Source organism: Neoarius graeffei, chromosome 12 (genome assembly GCF_027579695.1).
Source record: "Neoarius graeffei isolate fNeoGra1 chromosome 12, fNeoGra1.pri, whole genome shotgun sequence".
Taxonomy (NCBI): Eukaryota; Metazoa; Chordata; class Actinopteri; order Siluriformes; family Ariidae; genus Neoarius; species Neoarius graeffei.
In genome coordinates this window covers 49,080,676-49,102,389 of record NC_083580.1, presented here as the reverse complement: position 1 = coordinate 49,102,389, position 21,714 = coordinate 49,080,676, and the positions used below count along the sequence as shown (strand labels likewise).

Here is a 21,714-nt window from a genome sequence, read left to right as displayed (position 1 = left end):
ACCTTCCCGTAAACCAATTACGAGGATAACCAAACAAAAACCTTCCCGTAAACCAATTACGAGGATAACCAAACACAAACCTTCCCGTAAACCAATTACGAGGATAACCAAAGTCTTCCCGTAAACCAATTACGAGGATAACCAAACAAAAAAATCTTCCCGTAAACCAATTACGAGGATAACCAAACAAAAACCTTCCCATAAACCAATTACGAGGATAACCAAACAAAATCTTCCCGTAAACCAATTACGAGGATAACCAAACAAAATCTTCCCGTAAACCAATTACGAGGATAACCAAACAAAATCTTCCCGTAAACCAATTACGAGGATAACCAAACAAAATCTTCCCGTAAACCAATTACGAGGATAACCAAACAAAATCTTCCCGTAAACCAATTACGAGGATAACCAAACAAAATCTTCCCGTAAACCAATTACGAGGATAACCAAACAAAATCTTCCCGTAAACCAATTACGAGGATAACCAAACAAAATCTTCCCGTAAACCAATTACGAGGATAACCAAACAAAATCTTCCCGTAAACCAATTACGAGGATAACCAAACAAAATCTTCCCGTAAACCAATTACGAGGATAACCAAACAAAATCTTCCCGTAAACCAATTACGAGGATAACCAAACAAAATCTTCCCGTAAACCAATTACGAGGATAACCAAACAAAATCTTCCCGTAAACCAATTACGAGGATAACCAAACAAAATCTTCCCGTAAACCAATTACGAGGATAACCAAACAAAATCTTTCCGTAAACCAATTATGAGGATAACCAAACAAAATCTTCCTGTAAACCAATTACGAGGATACTGATTATATAAAAAAAAACTAAATTATATTTGCTAGTTGAGTGTCCTTTAAATACTGTGTTAGAGCTGTTACTGCTGATTGTGTGAATGGCTGACTTAAGTTGTCTATAGTTACAGATTTTCTTAATGTTCTCCCCATCTTCTCTCTTTCACTGGAATACTGTGTACAGTGTATAAGAACATGCTCAACCTTTTCTACTTCTCCACAGTGTGCACAGGCCTCAGAATGATGTTTCCCTATTGTATACAACCCACTATTTAGACTTGTGTGCCCTATCCTCAGCCTCGTCAACCAAACCTCCTCCTGTCGTTTCAGTTCACCACCCCTTCTAAACACCACCTCCTTTTGTAAATTATATAGATGCCTTCCTTTCTCCTCTGTATTCCATCTCTCCTGCTACATTTTGTTGATGTTGTCTTTGATTATTACTTTAATTTCTGCCTTGCTTAATGGGACTTCTAACTCAACCTCATTTGCCTTGATGGCCTCTTTGGCCATTTTATCCACTCTCTCATTACCCTCAACCCCCTTATGAGCTGGAACCCATGTGAACTGAATAAAAGTTTTATGTTGATTAATCTTAAATACAAGATGGTTAATTTCATCTAAGAGATTTTGTCGGCATGTAGATTTTCCACTCTGGATACTATTTAAGGAAGACATAGAATCTGAGCAAATAACTGCTTTACTAGGCTTCACCTCCTCCACCCACTGCAGGGCCAGTATAATAGCCATCATTTCTGCTGAAAAAATTGACAAGTGATCTGACGTCCTTTTCCCAATACTTATATTGTAGCTGGGGATGAATACTGCTGCTCCTGTCTTACCAGTTTCGTCTTTAGAAGCATCTGTATATCTCTGTGCCGTGTCATCATACATTACTTCTAAATACTGTTGTACATTCTGGTTTGCCATCTCCTTAGTTTTCAAATTTACAATTGGGAAATAAAATAACCAAGGGGGAATGATTGACCTTGTAATTGTTTTGCAAAGAGGAATGTCACTGATCCCCAATTGAGCTGCCTGCTGATTACCATCCCACCCAAAACTGCGTATGGGTCGACCATACTCCCAGCATTCCCTTAGTACCTGTTTGGTTGGGTGATTGTCTTCATGACCCTGTAGGTTTAGCCAATATGATACTGATAATTTCAGTCGCCTGAGGTCCAGTGGCATCTCCCCTACTTCCACCTGAAGTGCTGGGACTGGAGAGGTCCTGAAGGCACCACAACATATATGGAGGGCTTTGGCTTGTATCTTATTTAACTCTAACAAGGAAGTCTTGGCTGCTGAATTATATGCTATACAGTACATCCATAATCCAATACTGGTCGGATTAGGGCACTATAAATTCTTTTCAAGGATGTGCTTGATGCCCCCCAGTCATTCCCTGCTAAGCATTTCAGAATATTAATTCCCTTTTTACATTTGTCTATAACTTTTTGAATATGATTTTTAAAAGAAAGTTTGTTATTGAACCATACACCAAGGTATCTTAAATTATCCGTTTGCTTGAGTGGCTGCCCATACAACCTGAGGTCCACTGTAGGGTTAACCCTTTTTTTTGAGAAACATATAACTTGTGTCTTTTCAACAGATAAATGAAACCCCCACTCATGTGACTATCTTTCAACCTCATTTATAGCTATTTGCATTCTGTTCCTTAGACTATCAGAATTTCGGCCTCTCACCCACAGTGCTCCATCATCTGCATAAAGTGCTCTACTGATTCTGGACTCAATATTGTTAAAAACATCATTAATCATTATATTGAATAGAATTGGGCTGCAGACGCTACCCTGTGGGGTACCATTTTCTATAGCGTAGATTTTTGAATGGCTCGCTCCAACTCTTACCTCTATGGTTCTATTCCTTAAAAAATCTCTAAGCCAATTGAACATTTTGCCTTCTATTCCCATTTTATTCAATTTAAGTAAAAGACCCTCTTTCCAGAGCATATCATATGCTTTTTCAATATCAAAGAATGTTGCCACGACTGACTCCTTATTTGCTTGAGCTTTCCTAATTTCATTTTCTAGGCAGATTATTGGATCCATAGTAGTACGGCCATTTCTAAACCCACTTTGATGTGGAGAGAAAAGACTTCTTTTTTCAGTCTCGTACACTAACCTCTTAGTTATCATCCTTTTCATTAACTTACAAAGATTAGATGTTAGTGCTATAGGCCTATAGCTTTTGACCTCTGCTTTATCCTTACCTGGTTTAGCTATAGGTACCACTACTGAATGTTTCCAGCTAGAGGGCAGCTTACCTTGCTCCCAAATTTTATTATATAACTTTAAAATCACACTTTTAGCCACATCAGGTAATTGTTCAATCATTTTGTAACAAATTCTATCTTTACCTGGAGACATATTTTTAACACCCACTAATGCTCTTTTCAGTTCAAATAATGTAAAATTATCAAGTGCGCCCTCACTTATATCTTTCTTTCCTAATACATTTCCATTATCTTCAATCATTTTTGTTCTCCATAATAACTCTTCATTTGTTAAGTTTTTAGAGCTATGCACTTTAACAAAGGCCCTAGCAAGCATCTCTGCTTTTTCATCATTATTTACTGCTTCACCATCACTATCTTTAATTACTGGTAAAGAGATTCCTCCCATCTTTCTGATCATTCCCCATATCTCGGAGACCTTGACTTCTGATCCAATATTATTACAGAAACTCCTCCAGTAATTCCTCTTAGTTTCCCTTATTACTCTTTTAGCTTGAGACTGTGCCTTTTTATATAGAATTAAATTATTGAAGGAATGATTAGATTTCACCATTCTAAATGCTTTATTTCTGGCTTTGACTGCTTTTTTACATTCATCTGACCACCATGGCACCATTTTCTTTTCCCTTATCCCAGAAGACTCACCCAGAACCTCCTCTGCTGACTCATATAATATATTTGTGATTATGGAATTTACTAATTCAACATCACTTAAGTTTGACATATTCTCCATAAGTTTGCCACTTGCCTTCATGCTATATAGCCCCCAGTCAGCCTCTCTCATTTTCCATCTTGGGTACCAGTTTTCTTCCAAATTAACATTCTGCTCTTGTATCTTGGTTCAAATTGGGTAATGATCACTTCCTAATGGGTTATTATTAAGAACTTCCCACTGACTGACTCCTGCTAATCGTTCTGAAAGTAAGGTAAGGTGAAGTGCTGATTCTGTTCCATGTACTAGATCAAACCTAGTGCCTGTTCCATTATTTAAACAGACTAAATTGCGGTCATCCATAAACTCCTCAACAGTACTCCCATTATCATCTGTTCTTTTGCTTCCCCATAATGTGTTATAAGCATTGAAGTCTCCACATAAAATATTTCTACAATTTCCCTCCACTCAAAAACTATCTAAAAAAATCTCTTCTAATCTTTTGACAAGGGTTATAGAAGTTAATTATTTTAAACTTAGTTCTACCCACCCATACTTCCACTGATATTACTTCAATTTCTTCATTTATATTTTGTGCTTTGTAATTAAGTCCCTGTTGAATAAATGTGGCTACTCCCCCACCTGTTCCTAGGCTTCTATCTTTGCATACTGCTACATATCTATAGATTATACAGTCAAGTGATGGCTTTAACCATGTTTCTTGAATACAAATGATATTAGGTTTAACCTGCTGTTCTTCAATAAACTGTTTAAATTCTTGCCCATTCGCAATTAGACTCCTGGCATTCCACTGTAATATGGACAGTATCATTATAAAACACCACCACATGACTGCTGACTTTCAGACACTCTGGTTGCTAATACTGCATTTACAGACTCAACGGATAATTCCCCTATATCCAGGTACTTTTCTGCTGCTCTTGTGATTATCTTTATTCTCTCTGTTCAGCTATCTGTCTGAGCTGAGCAATTGATAACTTCCACTATGAAGGCAACAAACTTTTTCTTCTCCACAATCAAGGTGTCTTCAGAAACTTTATAATTCAAACATTGTGCAGCTCTTTGAGTAGGAGGTTGAGACACAGGTTGAGACACAGACACTGCTTTAGCATCAGATCGTACTTTGCTATCTATCTTTTTGATTGGATCAGCATAGGTAAGCTTCTCCTTCACCCTTATGTTTTGAATCTGTACTGCTCTTTTATGGGCCTCACATCCTTCATAAGCAGCACTGTGCTCCCCTCCACAGTTACAACACTTTATTTTAGTTCCTACAGCACACTTGCCATATTCATGTTCCCCCCCACACTTGGCACACCTGGCTTTAGCCCTACAGGCTGCAGCAATATGCCCAAACCTTTGGCATTTAAAGCACCTTGTTGGTGGAGGAATGTATGCTCGTACTGCATAACTGACATACCCAATCTTAACTCTTTCTGGTAATCGCTCTTCGTCCAGAGCTATCATAACTGACAAACTAGGACTTGTAACTCCATCTCTTGTAATAGGCAAACGTTTCACCTTGGTTACTTTAACCCCTTTCTTGTTGACTCGGATCTGTTCCTCTGTCAACTCAGTAGATACTCCAGATATCACACCCATACACTTCCCCTTTTCCTCCCACACTTGCAGCTTTATCGCTTTCCCCAATAGTGTTTTACACTTCATTAACCCCTGCTGCTGGTCTCCATCTCTACACACAATCATCAAATTGCCATCTCTTAAAGTTTTGACTGTTTGTACTTCACCTACTAACTTGTATACTGCCTCACTAACTTTTAAAGGATTTAAAGTACACGGGGATTGGAATCTAAGGATAACTTTCATTTCTTTTACCTTCCTCTCTCCATCGGGTTCTATTTCTTTCCTTTTCTTACTTCCTCAATTGACCCTCTGCCATTCTCCTGAGTATATATTTCTCTCATTGTAGTCGCTTAACGCTAGATCACCACCTTCATCTGCCTCCTCAATCCCCTCCACCTCACTCACTTCCTGCAAATCCCGGATCACACCTCCAGCCCCCAAAAAATCCACTCAGCCGAAATCTCGAAGATTTAAATTGGAAGAAGTTCCGTTCAATCACTGTTGAAGCAAGAACCTCTCCCCGTTCTTTCACCGCGAAACCCGCGCGTCCGCTCCCGACGGGCTCTACCAGCGGACTCTCCAAAGACCCTTTTCACTCACGTGACCTTCGTAAACGCAACCGCCATTTTGGACATGAAGAAATAATGGTTTATGGCACAGACCCTTTCGGTTCTCGCTCATCTAGCTGCTACAATGACTGCTTAGACTGCAACAGTAATACCTAACACACATTTAAGTATCCGTTGTAAAGACGTGAAACTCGTCGAGTGACGAGTGCGTTCATTGATAAGCTAACACAATCTAAAAGTAGACATACCATCACACTGCCCTGGCGCTGTGTACAGTTTACATTCTATGGTTTGTGCACTCACTATTTGCCATTACTTTCTCCAACCCAGTGTTCGAACTATGCCGATATTTTCGGGGGGTCCCTTTTTTTTCCCGGGGGGTGTGTGCTTGCGCTTGCACTTGTCGCAGAGCGCGGATAACATATGAGAAGCCTATCTTACGCACATATCACGCGGACTCCACACACGCATCGCATCTGAAGTCATAACTCATCAGGGGAAATCGTGTCCGCATTGGCATGTTCAAAAAACAACCTCGCGTCAACAATGATACCACACGCAAGAAAAAAAAAAACAGTCAGGCTACTCAACACATCTGATCCACAGCAGCACCAAAGCATCACTGGAAATCATGTCAACAACCAATCTTCCATTTCAACACGCGTCAACAAACAAATGGCACCACAAACATGAACGACTCGGTCAGGCTACCGATTCCAAACCCACAGCAGACGAATAATTAAATGCATCTTACCTTAAAGCAGAATCGACCACAAAGGAAGTCTGTTGGCACACTTCCTTTCTACTAGTTTGTGTCCCCAACCTGGCAGCAGCAGTCGTTGTCATATCGGTTTATTTTATCTTTGATGTAAACACAACACTTCGGATATGCAAATGCTTCCCGTTACACACGATTGCTATGTCAATAAACATCATTTTGCCAATATTTTAGAGACTATCCATCTTCTCCGTCGGTCAGCATCTGTCGGGATCCGATAAAATGATAAATCTTGCCTTGTGTGTTGATGATTACTACATCCAGGTGCACAACAATATAATGGCATGATGGAAGTCTTGCTGAAAGTAAAAACTTTCTTTGATGGCTATATTCCTTTCGATGCTTCGCCATCGTTCCTCGTTGTTGGCTGTGGTAGACTACTGGTAGTTCATGTCCAAAATGGCGGCCGCGTTTGTCGTGACGTCACGTGGGAAGGGTCTATACCGGTGTGGCTAGCGGTTGCCCAATCGCGAGCCCAGGTGAGGCACCGCTGAGGGACCGTCACCAAATTACCATTTCATTCCAACCACGCACAAAGGCGGCGCAGATACAGCGACGGTCACCAAATTAACAGCACTACTGCTACACTAGGAATAAGCCCTCACAACCCCTTGTGCTTCCCCACCCCGGCTGACAACAGTGGGAAAAGGAAATAAACCTCGCAGAATAAATATACGAATAAAAAAAATAAACAAAAAAGTGGAGGTGGTTTTACACACGCTTACAACACACTATAACAAGGCATTTCACAGTGGGCCTTATGCTGATGGCGATTAGACTACCCTAAAGGGCATTAAACAGGCCCACTTTAGCTTTTAAAATAAACTTTACAATGGGAAAAACAGTGACTACAATAGGCTCCTGTTATTGTTACGCTGGCATCATACCATACAGGCAGGAACAGTCTTTGGCATGATTAACTTCTTACAATCCCCACTACGCATACCAGTAGACAGTGGCGGTTCTAGGATTTTTCTGAAACGGGCCACTATGGGGCCATATGTAACCTTCAGGGGCCAACAGTGTCACCATCATCTTTATCCAGTGATAAAGGCTACCAACCTGATTTGTACATTTTGTTTAGTGGATTGCATACTGGCGGCACGGTGGTGTAGTGGTTAGCGCTGTCGCCTCACAGCAAGAAGGTCCTGGGTTCGAGCCCCGGGGCCGGCGAGGGCCTTTCTGTGTGGAGTTTGCATGTTCTCCCCGTGTCCGCGTGGGTTTCCTCCGGGTGCTCCGGTTTCCCCCACAGTCCAAAGACATGCAGGTTAGGTTAACTGGTGACTCTAAATTGACCGTAGGTGTGAATGGTTGTCTGTGTCTATGTGTCAGCCCTGTGATGACCTGGCGACTTGTCCAGGGTGTACCCCGCCTTTCGCCCATAGTCAGCTGGGATAGGCTCCAGCTTGCCTGCGACCCTGTAGAAGGATAAAGCGGCTAGAGATGATGAGATGAGATGAGATTGCATACTGTTATACATCATACCTATATTGCTTATTTTTAAAACTTACTCTTCTACAGTATACTGCTTCTTGGCATCTGTGGGCTCTTCCAAACGGCATCTCACTGTACTTGTATACTGACAATAAAGAACATCTACTTCTACGCTACTATCCAAGCACACAAATGAATAATTCAGTACCCTTTTTCAAATTTAAATAACACATTATGAATCAGTAATGTTTGTAATAATTCTTTTTTTTTATTCATTCTGTGTGCATAAAGGGCACATAAAACATAATCAACAACATATAGGATAGGAGCACATAGGATAACAGAGGAGCAACAGCTTTTAACTGTAGGTGCAACAACATCTCATTCTCTCTCTCTCTCTCTCTCTCTCTCTCACACACACACACACACACACACACTCATTCTCTCTCTCTCTCACACACACACACACACACACTTCAGAAAAGAATTATTCTCCGATTGCCATGCTTTGAGCTAAAACGCCTGACAAATTCATCCAAATCCTTTCATCATTTGAACCTGCACCATCCGATAGAGCTAATACAGAAATGTCACAAAATAAATAACCCGTATTTCTATTCAAAATGCCATCTGACAACTACCAATTTAGTTATTTTAATAAATAAAATGCAATTAAGTACATTACACCCATACAACATGGCATCATTACCTAGAGGGTTACTATTACAGCTAAAGTTGAACTACATACAAGTCTAGAACTAAAGTAGACCCTTAAACTGTGCATTTCTCCTCTATGCAATCTCAATTAATACCATTTCCAGAAATACCGGTACAATACATTGTATTATTTGTAGTCATCTGGTTTTGCCTACTACATCATGTTTTCTCTGACCTGGTGAAGAGGGGCTTGGGCTAGCAGACTGCTACTGCAGTTGTTGACCGTCCTGTGGCACTGGTGCTTGCGTACTTGTGCTGCCCTCGTTTAAACCCTCACTTTCAGTTTTCCTTTTGATAAGAAACTGCTGAATTCCCTTTGTCTCTCTTTTCATGCTCTCTCTGTCTCTATATCTGCCAAACACGATAGTTAAGATTAACACAAAATCTTGAGCTTTGAATAAACAGGTCAAAGCTATTGCTATCTTACCAAACAAATTACAACTTAACATCGCTAACAAGCGCACTGCCACCAACAGTTTGGGGGTGGAACTGCACCAGTGATTATTGAATTCTTGTTCTTCTCGCCAGTTGATTGACAGAACAGGGGCACTTCAGGGGCCAATCAAATTAGAGGCGGGGCCACGGCCCCTGTGGCCCCGCACCTAGAACCGCCCCTGCCAGTAGACTATCCTTTTTCACTTAGACGTCGCGTGGGTCAGGGAACTTTGGTGCTGTGTTGTTACTAGGGACTGCTATCACAAGCCAGGAAAACAGCCGGACTGACTTAAATACCGCTCTACGTTATATCACCGCTGGCAAACGCTGCACGCCAACAGTGCTCTCACCACTGCTGCGCTGTTAGATTTCAAACAAATAGTGGGCCCATATTACAGGCCAGTGGCGCCACCAGGGGGTGGCCAGGGGGGGCTATGGCCACCCCTACAAATTTACTGGCCACCCCACTGGCCAGTATAGATTGTAGTAGCCTCAGTTATGCAGTTCATCCCAAATGCACAGCCAGCCAGGCAAGACACTCTTGATCTTCGGTGAGTGGGGGAAGATCATCTTCCCTCACTCACAGCAGCCCCTCCCCTCCCCCCCGCCGCTTTTGCGCGCTCCTACAGCAACGGCTCAGCGTGTGCTCGTGACCGCCGCTTGTACCTACCTACACAGGTAAATAATGACCTCAAAAGGAGTTAAGAGAGAAGATGGAGAAGACTACCAGTAAGTAAATAAGTCAAAATATTCTTTAGTAAAAGAAGAGGGGGGTAACGTGTGCTTTACCAAAGTATATCAGTAGGCATTTCCTTAAGTCTTTCTGATAGTTTTCTACTGGCCAGTTTACTACAACAGTATAATGATATCCTGAAATTATGGCTTTTAGTTTTGGTGTGCCACCCCAAGATTTTAAGTGTCCCCATCTGGCCACCCCTATGAAATATTTCTGGAGGCACCACTGTTACAGGCTAAACTAATCTACCTGCATTTCCTCCTCACGTGAGACAATTGAACGTCAGGTGACTCGCTAAACTCCGTTTCTACCCGTGTTCCTGATTAGATGTAACTAATTACATGGCTTGAAGGCTTCTCCCACTCCCACCCATATATATAGTGTGTGTGTGAGAGAGAGCATGCGCAAAATAGAGTTCTCTTACAATAATTTCATGATGGACTATGGCAATATCTCAATGTGTCTCCATAACACATCCTCATGTTGATGTGGACTATCTGTAACAAAAATGTATTAGCTTCAACAATAATGTATAACCTTTTGTGTTCAGTTATTACATTAAATTAAGAGGTCAAATGAACCACAATTAACAAGGCCATAATTTTAGATCACAAAAAAAAGCAAATGGTTCACATGCATTTCAATATAATTACCTCAGATTAGTATCTCGTGTTCACATTGATTTGACTGATTTGAAACTAAAAAAAATTAAAAATCACTTACAAAGTCCATGATCTACTTTTTACACTGAACAAGCCTTCTTTTCAGCAGATTATGAACTTTAGAACCTGTTCTTCTGATAGCACAAACAAGTCTTTTTACCAACACAACAAAATGTAGGACTGTGTCAAATAATAAACAGTTAACCCATCAGTTTATGTACAGAGAACAGAGTATAGATGTCCCTATTCTGTTCTGAGCCATAAAAAATCTGGGTGGGATTTATGAATTATGTTAATGTTTCCTTCCCAGCATTAGATATTTTGATCACTTGGTAAGACAGAATATATTGTACAGCTCTTAAATTTCTGGTCATATTTGCTGCTACTACTGCTTCTTCTTCTTCTTCTTCTTCTTCTTGCAGATTGTGTATAAGGGCAACCCGTATGCGCCACATAACTCCACTGCTTATGCCACCTATGAGAGAGGGGTGGAGGTCGGCTGCTGGGGGCTGTGCATCAATGCTGTGTCCTCAGCTCTCTATTCCTGTGAGTATTTACCTTGCTGTGAATTGTACTGCAGCATTTCATCAATGTTCTCCTAATGCATGCACAGAACACATTAAAAGGGATGTGCAACAGTATTTAGAGATACATGAATCAGAGTTGCCATTCATCAAAAGGAGACTTTAAGCAGTGATTATATCAAGCAGATTTGCAAAGCGAAAGTTCTGCCAAAAAAGACCTTCACATAATTTCCCCATTACCACAAACACAGTTGATCAGCTAGGACATGTTTGTAATTTGATGTTAGCTCCTTTAAGCCTCACTCACAACCTGCTGTACGTGCTGCTACAAGCGGTCTACAGTAAAAAAAAAAAAATTGGCAAAACCATGTTTGAGACTTGCGCGTGTGTTCAGCGCCGTAAAAGGTCACAGACTGCCCATGGAGACTTTTGGTCCTGCACATGCAAATTCTACGGGGCTTGCGACAAATCAAGAACGCATACACTACGTACGGGACCCGTATTCCTTTTGTACACCTGAACCAAGTCAGCAGCATGGCTAGTAGGGGCTTTTTGCGATGACAGTAAGACGCATAAGTGACGCACGGTCATTGTATGAGTGACGTGCCTCAGAAATACTACACAAGTATTCCACACTTGCTAGTTGTGCGGTGCGCAAGACAGAAGTGCATCTCACTTTCTACCCCTATGTGTGGTGTGCATGCAGCACATGCAACCTGCACACAACACGAGGGGCAAGACTCTGGGTATATATATTGGGGAAGAACCAAGGAACCGATTGTGTAGCATGTAGCATTGTAGAAAGGAAGAAGACCATCTCATTTGCTGTTTTTATTTGCGTATATGTTTAATTTACCATGCAAACATCAAATAATAAAACATGAGTATAAGGGAATAATGCATTTTATTATACTGTAAAAAAAATCCCAACTAAATAGCCCAACAGTTTGAGCACTGAAACACACTTTTACAGCTGCTGTCCTACTCCTGCTGAGTGGTGGAACGGGGTGTCGGGATGTCCTTGCCCTTATCACTGAGCATGGCACAAACATACATGAAAATCAGCATATATAATATTAATTACATAAGCATATAGATACTGAAATGAATGTTTAAAGCATGTGTGTTTCAGGCTGGGTTACTTCACTTTTGCTCGCTTCTTCTTGGGTCCTATTTTCTAAACTTTAAACTGAAAGCAGCCCGAACTTGTAGCGCAGGAAACTGGTAAAATGCAAGTCTCCCAGAGATGGGACCAAGTCACACATGTGCAAGTCTCAAGTCTTAACCTTCAAGTCCCAAGTAAGTCCCAAGTCTTTTTTGTCTTGGGCAAGTCAAGTCAAGTCACAGGCTATGTCAAGTCAAGTCAAGTCCTATAATAAGTCAAGTCAAGTCCAAGTCAAGTCACCTTAGGCGTATTGGCGTAATTTTAGCAGCAGAATATGAATTTAATACATTGAAACGGCAATACATAGTCAGTAAACATCCCTGGCACATGTGCCCAACCTGTTAAATATTTGCATTTTAAATACTCATGTTCTGTAAAATACATCATGGAATAAAACAAAACAGTAATAATGTCACAAAGTTATTTATTGATGGCAAAATTGATTGCAAGATTGAAAGCCAACTAAGTTTCTCACATTGTCATCAGCCAACAAGAAAAATAAACAGAGAATTGGCATTCTGTTATGTGCATAGTTAAAAGAGGGTAGGACGACACCTTGGGTTAACAGGGGCATGAGCTCCTCCAATCTCTAATCACGTCAGATGAGATGATTATTATTAATAAGATACACGTGGAGAAACCTGAAGTGACTTCGATGTATGTTTGCGCCAGTAAAAAAAAAAAACCCAAAGGATAGAGAAATGTGTCAGACATAATTTAGGTCTCAAAAAGAAGACCTGTTCACCCGTGCAAAAGTGGCATCATCTTACCCCATATGACAAGCTACAGAGGCGTGTGCAAAAGCGCTCTCTCGCTCTCTCCCTCTCCGAGGCTGCCTCAGCCTGTGCGGAGCGTGGACATACGACTTTGGCGCGGGAGTCTTGGTTCCCGCTATAATAGATTGTTACGAAAATAAATGTTAAATGAAATATGCATCCCGCGCATTCCTTTCCACAGGAACTTTGCTCACAACGTTTCGGTCGTGGCTAACGCACTGTCCTCCTTACCACAAGTGCAACGTTTCAGGAACAATACGGAAAGGACAGTGCGTGGGATTCATCTTTCCTTGAACAATTACCCAGAGACTTTTTAAATTACCTCACTGGGAAATATCCAATGCACCTGTTCAGTTACAGAGTTGTGCTCTCTAAATTGTAGTCATTCAAACCATTGTTTTGGCGGCCTGGTAGCCTGATATACTAAATGTAAATTCATGGTTTGGATGACTGCACAATTTATTTTCGTAACACTGTGTTACAGCGGGAACCAAGACTCCCGCGCACAGTCAGCCTATTTTGCAGAGTTTACTATTGCTGCTAGCCTGTATTCAAACAGCGAGTGGCATGCCGGTGAATCCAAATCGTGGTGCTTTTTTCAATAGTGCATGATAGGCAGTGGGACGGAGTTTTCTTTTCTTTTTTGATCGGGTAGTGTAACGAAAAAAATGTGCAGGTTGCTGCACTGCTATTTCAAACGGCTATGATAAACTCCCCTGCCTCTATGCCCTATGGACAGTCTGGCTAATGTACACGAACACACTTACACGAATTTGTACTGCTCATGAACGTGTACATGTTCACAAGCTGACCATTAGCTTAACCCTGAAACAGAACAACAGGGTAGGAAGCTGCTTATGTTATTCAGCATCACGACTGCAAAGTGCACAGTCAACTTACTACTACTGATATACAATATCATTAAACTTGGCGTAACTACATTGCTTACCAGCATTCACATAAGAATTTCACAATAATAAACTGAATCCCTAGCTACATCTGCAATGGCTAAAATCCTCCTACCGCTCACTCTCGTGGCTAACATTGGCTAACGAGGAGTTTAGCTGCTATCACCAAATAACAACACATTAATAAACTTACTGGGCAGAATGGATCTTCAAATGCCAGACGAAATTGGAGGTCGTGGTCTGGCTGTCAGAAATCATCACGTTGCAAATCTTGCACTGCGCCATTCGTCGTTTACCTTCTAGGCAGTAGCCCTTGAAGCCAAAAGTGATGACTCTTGGGATGGCTGACATGATGATATGATGTGAAATCTATGAACACATCGTGGCATGGGGCGTGGTATATAGCCCACGCAGAGAGCGTGCCTGATGGACAGGGCGGTGACAACGCAACGGCAGTGCAATCAAAATTACTGAAGTATGTGCATATTACATTTTATTTTCACAATAAAAACACGATGGAAATAACACTCAAGTCACTCAAGTCATCGTAAGTCAAGTCAAGTCCCGAGTCTTAAACTTCCAAGTCCGAGTCAAGTCTCAAGTATTTTCATGTTTTGTCAAGTCAAGTCACAAGTCATGAAAACAGTGACTCGAGTCGACTCGAGTCCAAGTTCCCAAGTCTCAAGTCCCCACCTCTGAGTCTCAGACACTCCATACTCACTGAACACACACTGATCACGTGCATCAGATATACACTTTCCATGGGCTAACGGTGCAATTTTTCCCATGCCTCGAGGAAATCAGGTGTACAACCTGTACTTGACAAGTACTTTGCCTGTACTCCTCCCCTAAACTTTCCCCCGGGTTCACCGCGACCCTGTGGCACGGCTGCGAGCTACCAAACCCTGTGACCCGTGTGTGTCCAAAACACTTACGGTGGGTTGTGAGTGAGGCTTAAGCTCCACATTAACCTCATAGCTACAGTACTCTTTAAGCTCTTTACTCTTGAAGCTATTCTTTAATTTTGTGCTATGTATCAATGAAAAATTCGGCTTCTGGTCCAATGCACATAATATCTGTTTTTGTGGTGTTGATGCATAGACCCATCTTTTTGGCCAGATCTTTGTAGGCAGTGAGGAGAATTTGTAAACCAGCAGGGGTGTCACTGAAGATTGCTATATCATCTGCATATTGTGCCTCTCTGATGTATGTGGTGAGGATTTTAGTCTTACTCTTCAGTTTTCTGAGGTCAAATAAATCACCATCACATCGAAACCTGATTTTGATGCTGTGAGTGTTCTTGATCTTCTTGTATGCAAGTCAGAGAAGAACAGCTGCATATATGCCATAAAGTGTGGGAGCTAGTTTACATCTTTATTTAACACTGGTATTGTATTCAAAAGATTTTGTTAGTTCACCGTTGATGATGAGTCTTCCATGTACATTTGTATATAATTTCTTGATAATTATGATGAATTTTGCTGGACAACCAGGTCTGCCTAAAGCCTCACTCATAACCCACTCTACGTGCTGCTACAGGCGGTCTACAGTAAAAAATTTGGCAAAACCGTGCTTGAGACTCACGTGACACTTGTATGTGTTCAGCGTCGTAGAAGGTCGCAGACTGCCCATGGAGACTTTTGGTCCTGCACATGCAAATTCTACGGGGCTTGCGACAAATCAAGAATGCATACACTACGTACAGGACCCGTACTCCTTTTGTACTCCTGAACCAAGTCCGCAGCATGGCGGACTTTTTGCAGTTATGGCATTCTGCAGTCTGTTATTTCTGTATAACAGACCAGTGCTATGTCAATCAGACCGTTCCTGTGGAATACATCATTAGCGGAAGCAATAAAATCATTTTTAAATCAATATTTTCTCTAATTATTGATTTCTTAAATAAGTAGCCATGTAATAAGCATGATGATATACAGTGAGCCTGTACACTTATCTATTACATAATAGCACCATGCTGAGTGTTTCAGTCCCTACTTACATTGGTATTAAGCAAAATAATTTTGAAAAAAAAAGTTTTGGGTTTTTTTTTTTATTTGGTAGCTGTCCTTGCTCACCAAGTGGATTACCTTCTGCTGCTGTCTGTGCTTGAGTGAAGTTTTCACACTTGGGATTTGACTTGGGGTGGTTTTGACAGTTAGGAGGCGGGCTCATGCCATTTTGGTTGGGAAAAAATATTTGAGAAGGAAAAAAAAGACAGTTTGAGTGTGATATAACACACACACACACAAAAAAAAAAAAAAATATATATATATATATATATATATATATATATATATATATATATATATATTTCTGTGCTCGCAAGTTTAACTTTTGCACTTGCAACTGGAATATTTACATCAGTGGAATGTTAAAACTTGCAGGTTTATATTTTCTACTTTGTTTTGGCATCCTCTGGTTTTGAAATTAATGTGCTGCCATACTATTGCTCCTTTAATTACAGTTGTGTTTGTTTGTTTGTTTGTTTGTTTGTTTGTTTGTTTGTTTTAACATATGCAGATGTACAGAGGCTGCTACTGCCCTATATTGGCTTGAAGGGTCTCTACTTCATGGGCTACTTTGTGTTCGGACTGGGCACAAGTCTGATTAGTCTGTTTCCCAATATCATCTCGACACTGACACTGTGCTGTGTTTTTGGTGTGATGTCCAGCACACTTTACACCATCCCATTCAACCTGATATCAGAATACCACAAGGAGGAGGTGTGTGTGTGTGTGTGTGTGTGTGTGTGTGTGGTGGAAACACGGGCAATTAATTTATGTCAGAATAAAAGCAGAACTGGAGGTACTTGGGTATGATGGTGTGTTTGCTGGTGATTGTGTGACAATCAGGGACAATAGAACTGCATGGAGTGTGGAAGTACAGATTGCTTTGTCACAGTGTGATTGCGAGATGCATCATTGTCTGAAACATTTCAAGCTTACATATGCGCTGTGGTTTCACATTTAATCATTTTGTTCTCAGAGAAAGTACAGAAGTAATGCATATTTGAAATGATTAACAGTTGAACCAAGGATGATACACACCATCCTCAAACCCCATTCCTCACCCCCAAACCTCAATGTAATCATGTCTGAGCAAAAATCCTAACATTTTAACTTTTTTATTTGGTCTGGTTGAAATCTATTTGTTTTGTCCCCCCAATGCATAAGTACCTTGTGATGTAAGGAATAAAACATTCTGTTGTGCTAATATAGGGAAATAATCTACATCTAGGTGGTGTGATGAAACTTTCTTTGTTAATAGTTACATGTACATTTGTGGGAAGGTCTACAGAACATTCTTGTCACCTTATATGTTATGTTGTGTATATATTATAAACAGTCAGCCTTTCTCTTGTCAGTGAAAGGGGGGGCTGTAGATGGATAATTGCAGGAAGGTGTTTATTTACAGGTGTGCACATATGATACAAATTGTGTGAGGCAAAGACAGTCATGGTAAACAAAACAGAAAGCAGAGTCAGTAACAAGAGTAACAAACATGAAACAAGGCTCTGTAACGTGGAATGCTAACCAGTATACTTTGTAAAGTCCTAATATTTACAGAGTCCTTTTATGCGTGTGCTGATTGCTCTCAAAAGAACAACAGATTATTCTAATAACTAGTCCTTGCCATGATTGAGGAGTGCTCAAAGTAAAAATATGGATGAGCATGAGCAACGGCTTGAGGCGCGCCAAGCTCGAGCACATGCAGACATGACAGAACTTCCCCACCCAAAGAGCTCCCTCCAGGAGCTAAAAACCTCCTTGGATGGCCCCGGGCCTGTGTACCTGGCAGCGGACAATGTCCCCTTGGAGCTCTGCTCTGGTTCTGGACACCCAGAACCAGTACATTCAGCCCTAGTTAGAGGAAGCGTACCGATCCTGGCTTTGGCACCGTGATGCTGGCATGGTGTTGTGCAGCATACCTGCTCCTTCCTGCTATGTCCATTGTATAGGCAAAGTATTCTCTCAGTAAAAGGGGGACTACAGACAGATGTAATTGCAGGAAGGTGTTTAGTTACAGGAGTGCACATATGATACAAAAAGCATGAGGCAAAGACAGAGTCATGGTAAACAAAACAAAATGCAGATTCGGTAACCAGTGTAACATGACCATAGAACAAGGCTCACTAATGTGGGACGCTCACCAGTACGCTTTACAAAGTCATAGCATTTACAGAGTCCTTTTATATGTGCACTGATTGTGCTCAAAACAGCAACAGGTGATTTCTAATAATTAGTCCTTGCCGTGAACCCGGTGTGCTCAAAGTAATAAGCAATTGCTCAAGACACACTCGGGCTCACACAGACGTGACATCTCTCTTTAGTCTCTTTTTTCTTCAAGTTAATAAGACAAAAAAGTGAGAAATAAAATTTCCATTTGTCTTATATTAGAAAGATGTGATAATTTTAACTCTGCTTCATCACACCATCCTGTCATATATTATTTTCCTATAACAGTAGATCCTGTTATGTATTATTCCTTAAGTTTTTTTTTTTAATTCCTTTTGTGATTTAAATTACTGGAGATGTCCCTCACATTTTCTTAAATGCTTTACTAAGGATGTTTAATTGGGAAGGCTGTAAAATAGAGGACCAGTTTGCAAATCCATCAGCCTCTGGAACTCCAACTGATTAACACCTGAAGTGCTGATTAGAAACTGATACCACTGGGGGAAAGTCAAGCTTTTTAATTATGACTTGTTTAACAATACAGTAACAACATCAAACCATTCATGGATTCTTTTAATGTTACTCCTGAAACAGCAGCCTGGAAACTCTTAACTAGAACAATCTTTATTAATAGTAAAATGGAATTTTACTGTATTCTAAAAATTTATTTTTAAAAGAAAATATTTCATTTTTTTTTTTTTTACTATTCTTTGAATAGATTTTGTAGGTACCTGTTCATCTGCTGGTTAATAGGGTCGTTAGCAGTTAGCATATGAGATCAGCACACTATGCAAATCAACGCTCTTATGCTGCATTCAAGTCATGTCGGAGAGTTTGCTATGGCAGGAAAATGCCTGTTATTATGTTGTAAAAGCATTCACACATGATCTCTTTGTTTACTAAATAAAAATTGCAATTTTTTTTCTAGTTAGCTTTAGTATATAGGTGTGTTCATGTTAATCTTTGGCATGATATCTTCCTAAAATGGAAGGAGGTGGTGAAATGTATGAAATTCATAACAAATTGAAATATAAATAGAAATTCCTATTTTAGGACTTAATCACCTTGGAATAAATTTAGAGATATGGTGGCTGTCAGAAAGCTCCCAAGAGGGTGAGAGTTGTGCTTTTTTGCGGTCAGAAATTGGGGAAATATGTTGTCCCAGCAGTAAGGTGAGAATTTCATTTTTTATCAGTCAAAAAAGTATGAATAACAATTTTTCCAAGGAAAAAGGTGGAAATTCCAATTTCTTCCCCAGTGAAACTGTGGCAAATAGAGTGCCTTGCAAAAGTATTGGTGTTTGTCTGTTTTGTTGTATTACAAGCTGGAATTTGATTTGCACAACATGCCTACCGCTTTAAAGGTGCATTTTTTTTTGGTGACACAAACATTAAGATGAAAAAAACGACAACCCAGAAATCTGAAGTATGCATAGGTACCCCCCCCCCCCCCCCCCCACAAGTCAATACTTTGTACTGTAGAGCCACGTTTTGCTGCAATTACAGCTGCAAAATTAAGAAGCAAGTGTGACAAAGTGTGCAAAAGAATTGTGGCTGGTTCTGCAATATGCTCAGTAAAACCTACAGCTCAGTTCCTTATAAAACTGCACTAATTGTACCTGAGACTACTACTTTTTTTTTTACTTTTTTTTTAAGCAAAGGGTCATCTCACACCAAATATTGACTTTGTTTTATTTATTATGGCTTACTGCTGTTTATAGTATTTTTTTAAATGTTGAAATATTTCATGTCATTATTTTTTAACCATTTTGGCCTACGGTATTTCTTTTCATGTGCCTAAGACTTTTGCACAGTACTGTACTTTTTTTTTATCATAGACCTCAGTGCTGTACATTCAAGTCGTAAAAAAAAAAAATTAAAGGCAATAATAGAATGCACAGGATAAAAAAAACATACAGGATAAACTAAAAGATAAAGTGAAATATAAATACAAAACCAAGCTTAAGGAGATACAAAGTATACAAAATATAGAACAAAAAGTGTCATATAAAATAAAATGAAAAGATATTTCAAAGAATTTCAAAATAATTAAATCGAAATATCTTTAATTAAATGCTAAAATAAATAAATATGAGGGTAAGTCAAAAGGTTTTAACACAAATTGAAAAAAATCTTTATTTATGAAAATAACAGCTATTTCTCTACATATCCTTTAAGTCTAAACATTTCTGCAAGCGATCTTTCCATTGGAGAATTCCTTCTTTGTATTCCTTTTTTTGAATTCTTTTGAATTCCATTATAACATCTGTCTTAGAACTTTTTGACTTACCCTCGTGTGTGTGTGTGTGTGTGTGTGTGTGTGTGTGTGTGTATAATATTTTTTTTTCTTTTTGAGTAAAAGGGTGCCAGTAGAACATTTATGCTTTTATGTATTTTCTCATCCTGATGTTTTTGTTTGCTTTAGCTCTAAGACATTTAATACCTTTCAACTGAATAGTGAATGTTGACTGATGATTTACATTGTGTCCTGCAGGAGAAGAGCAAGCAGAGTGGGAAGGACACATTTCTGCAGAGCAGAGGGACAGGAATGGATTGTGCAGCTCTCACCTGTATGGTGCAGTTAGCACAGATCATAGTGGGAGCTGGACTCGGAGCTCTAGTCAATATGGCCGGTAGCGTGATTGTGGTGGTTTTGTCAGCTTCAACCATGTCCCTCATTGGCTGCCTGTTTATTATTGTCTTTATTAAATATGTACACTGAACTCAACACATTGAAATAAACAAAATGACTCTCTTACTACTCTCTTTCATATCAGTTTCATAGTTTTGACTCATTTATTTAATTTCAGCCTTATATTTTAGTCCACATGGTTCCATTTTTACCTATTTTATGTGTACTGTGTACCACATTGATCACCTCACAGTTCTGTCTTCACAAACACCTTTTTATTTCAAACTGACCCTCACAACCACCATGTGTAATTATATTGACTTAAAAAAAATAGCTCTCCTCAGAACATTCAACAGTAATAGCAGAGCGGACAAACCCAACTTTTACGTAAAATCGTGCAAATGGTGATACAAGCACCAAGTTTGGTACAGTGATGCTCCATGGGCTATTGATGATTTTTAGCTGATAGGCCATTCAAAAATCCAAGATGGCTGCCATTTTTTCAAGATGGCCGTCAAACTGGTCACCTGATATCGTTTTGTTTTTTGCTGAGAGAGGCAATGTTTTCATTTTTTTCTTCGGCGCTTTTTGCCAAATCATTGATGCCAGCATTGACTGTGACTATTTTACAATCTGGAAACTGAATTGTTTCCCTTTTGAAATGGAGTTAGCAGTTTTTGTTCAGAAATTCCTATTTTTGGCGCTGATAACACTCATCTGAATAAGGATGGAAATGAAAGGTTGTGGTTGACTGTCTTTTTCTAGACTTAAGAAGTTTGCTCTCTCTCTCTCTCTCTCTCTCTCTCTCTCTCTCTCTCTAGTTTTTATTTCTAATGAAGTGACTGTCAAGCACTACCAGGGCACACTGGTGACATC

The 21,714-nt window shown here is 40.0% G+C and overlaps 1 protein-coding gene across 1 annotated transcript in view; it reads left to right on the top strand.

The window, feature by feature from the left end:
* The window catches only part of slc45a2 (solute carrier family 45 member 2), a 128,234-nt gene extending 107,306 nt beyond the window's left edge, over positions 1-20,928 (top strand). The window contains exons 5-8 of the mRNA XM_060935067.1: positions 11,082-11,205; positions 16,553-16,755; positions 19,199-19,201; positions 20,701-20,928. Of these exons, the coding sequence (XP_060791050.1) occupies positions 11,082-11,205; positions 16,553-16,755; positions 19,199-19,201; positions 20,701-20,928 (558 nt within the window). The remainder of the gene's footprint in view (positions 1-11,081; positions 11,206-16,552; positions 16,756-19,198; positions 19,202-20,700) is intronic.
* Positions 20,929-21,714: the final 786 nt, after the last annotated feature.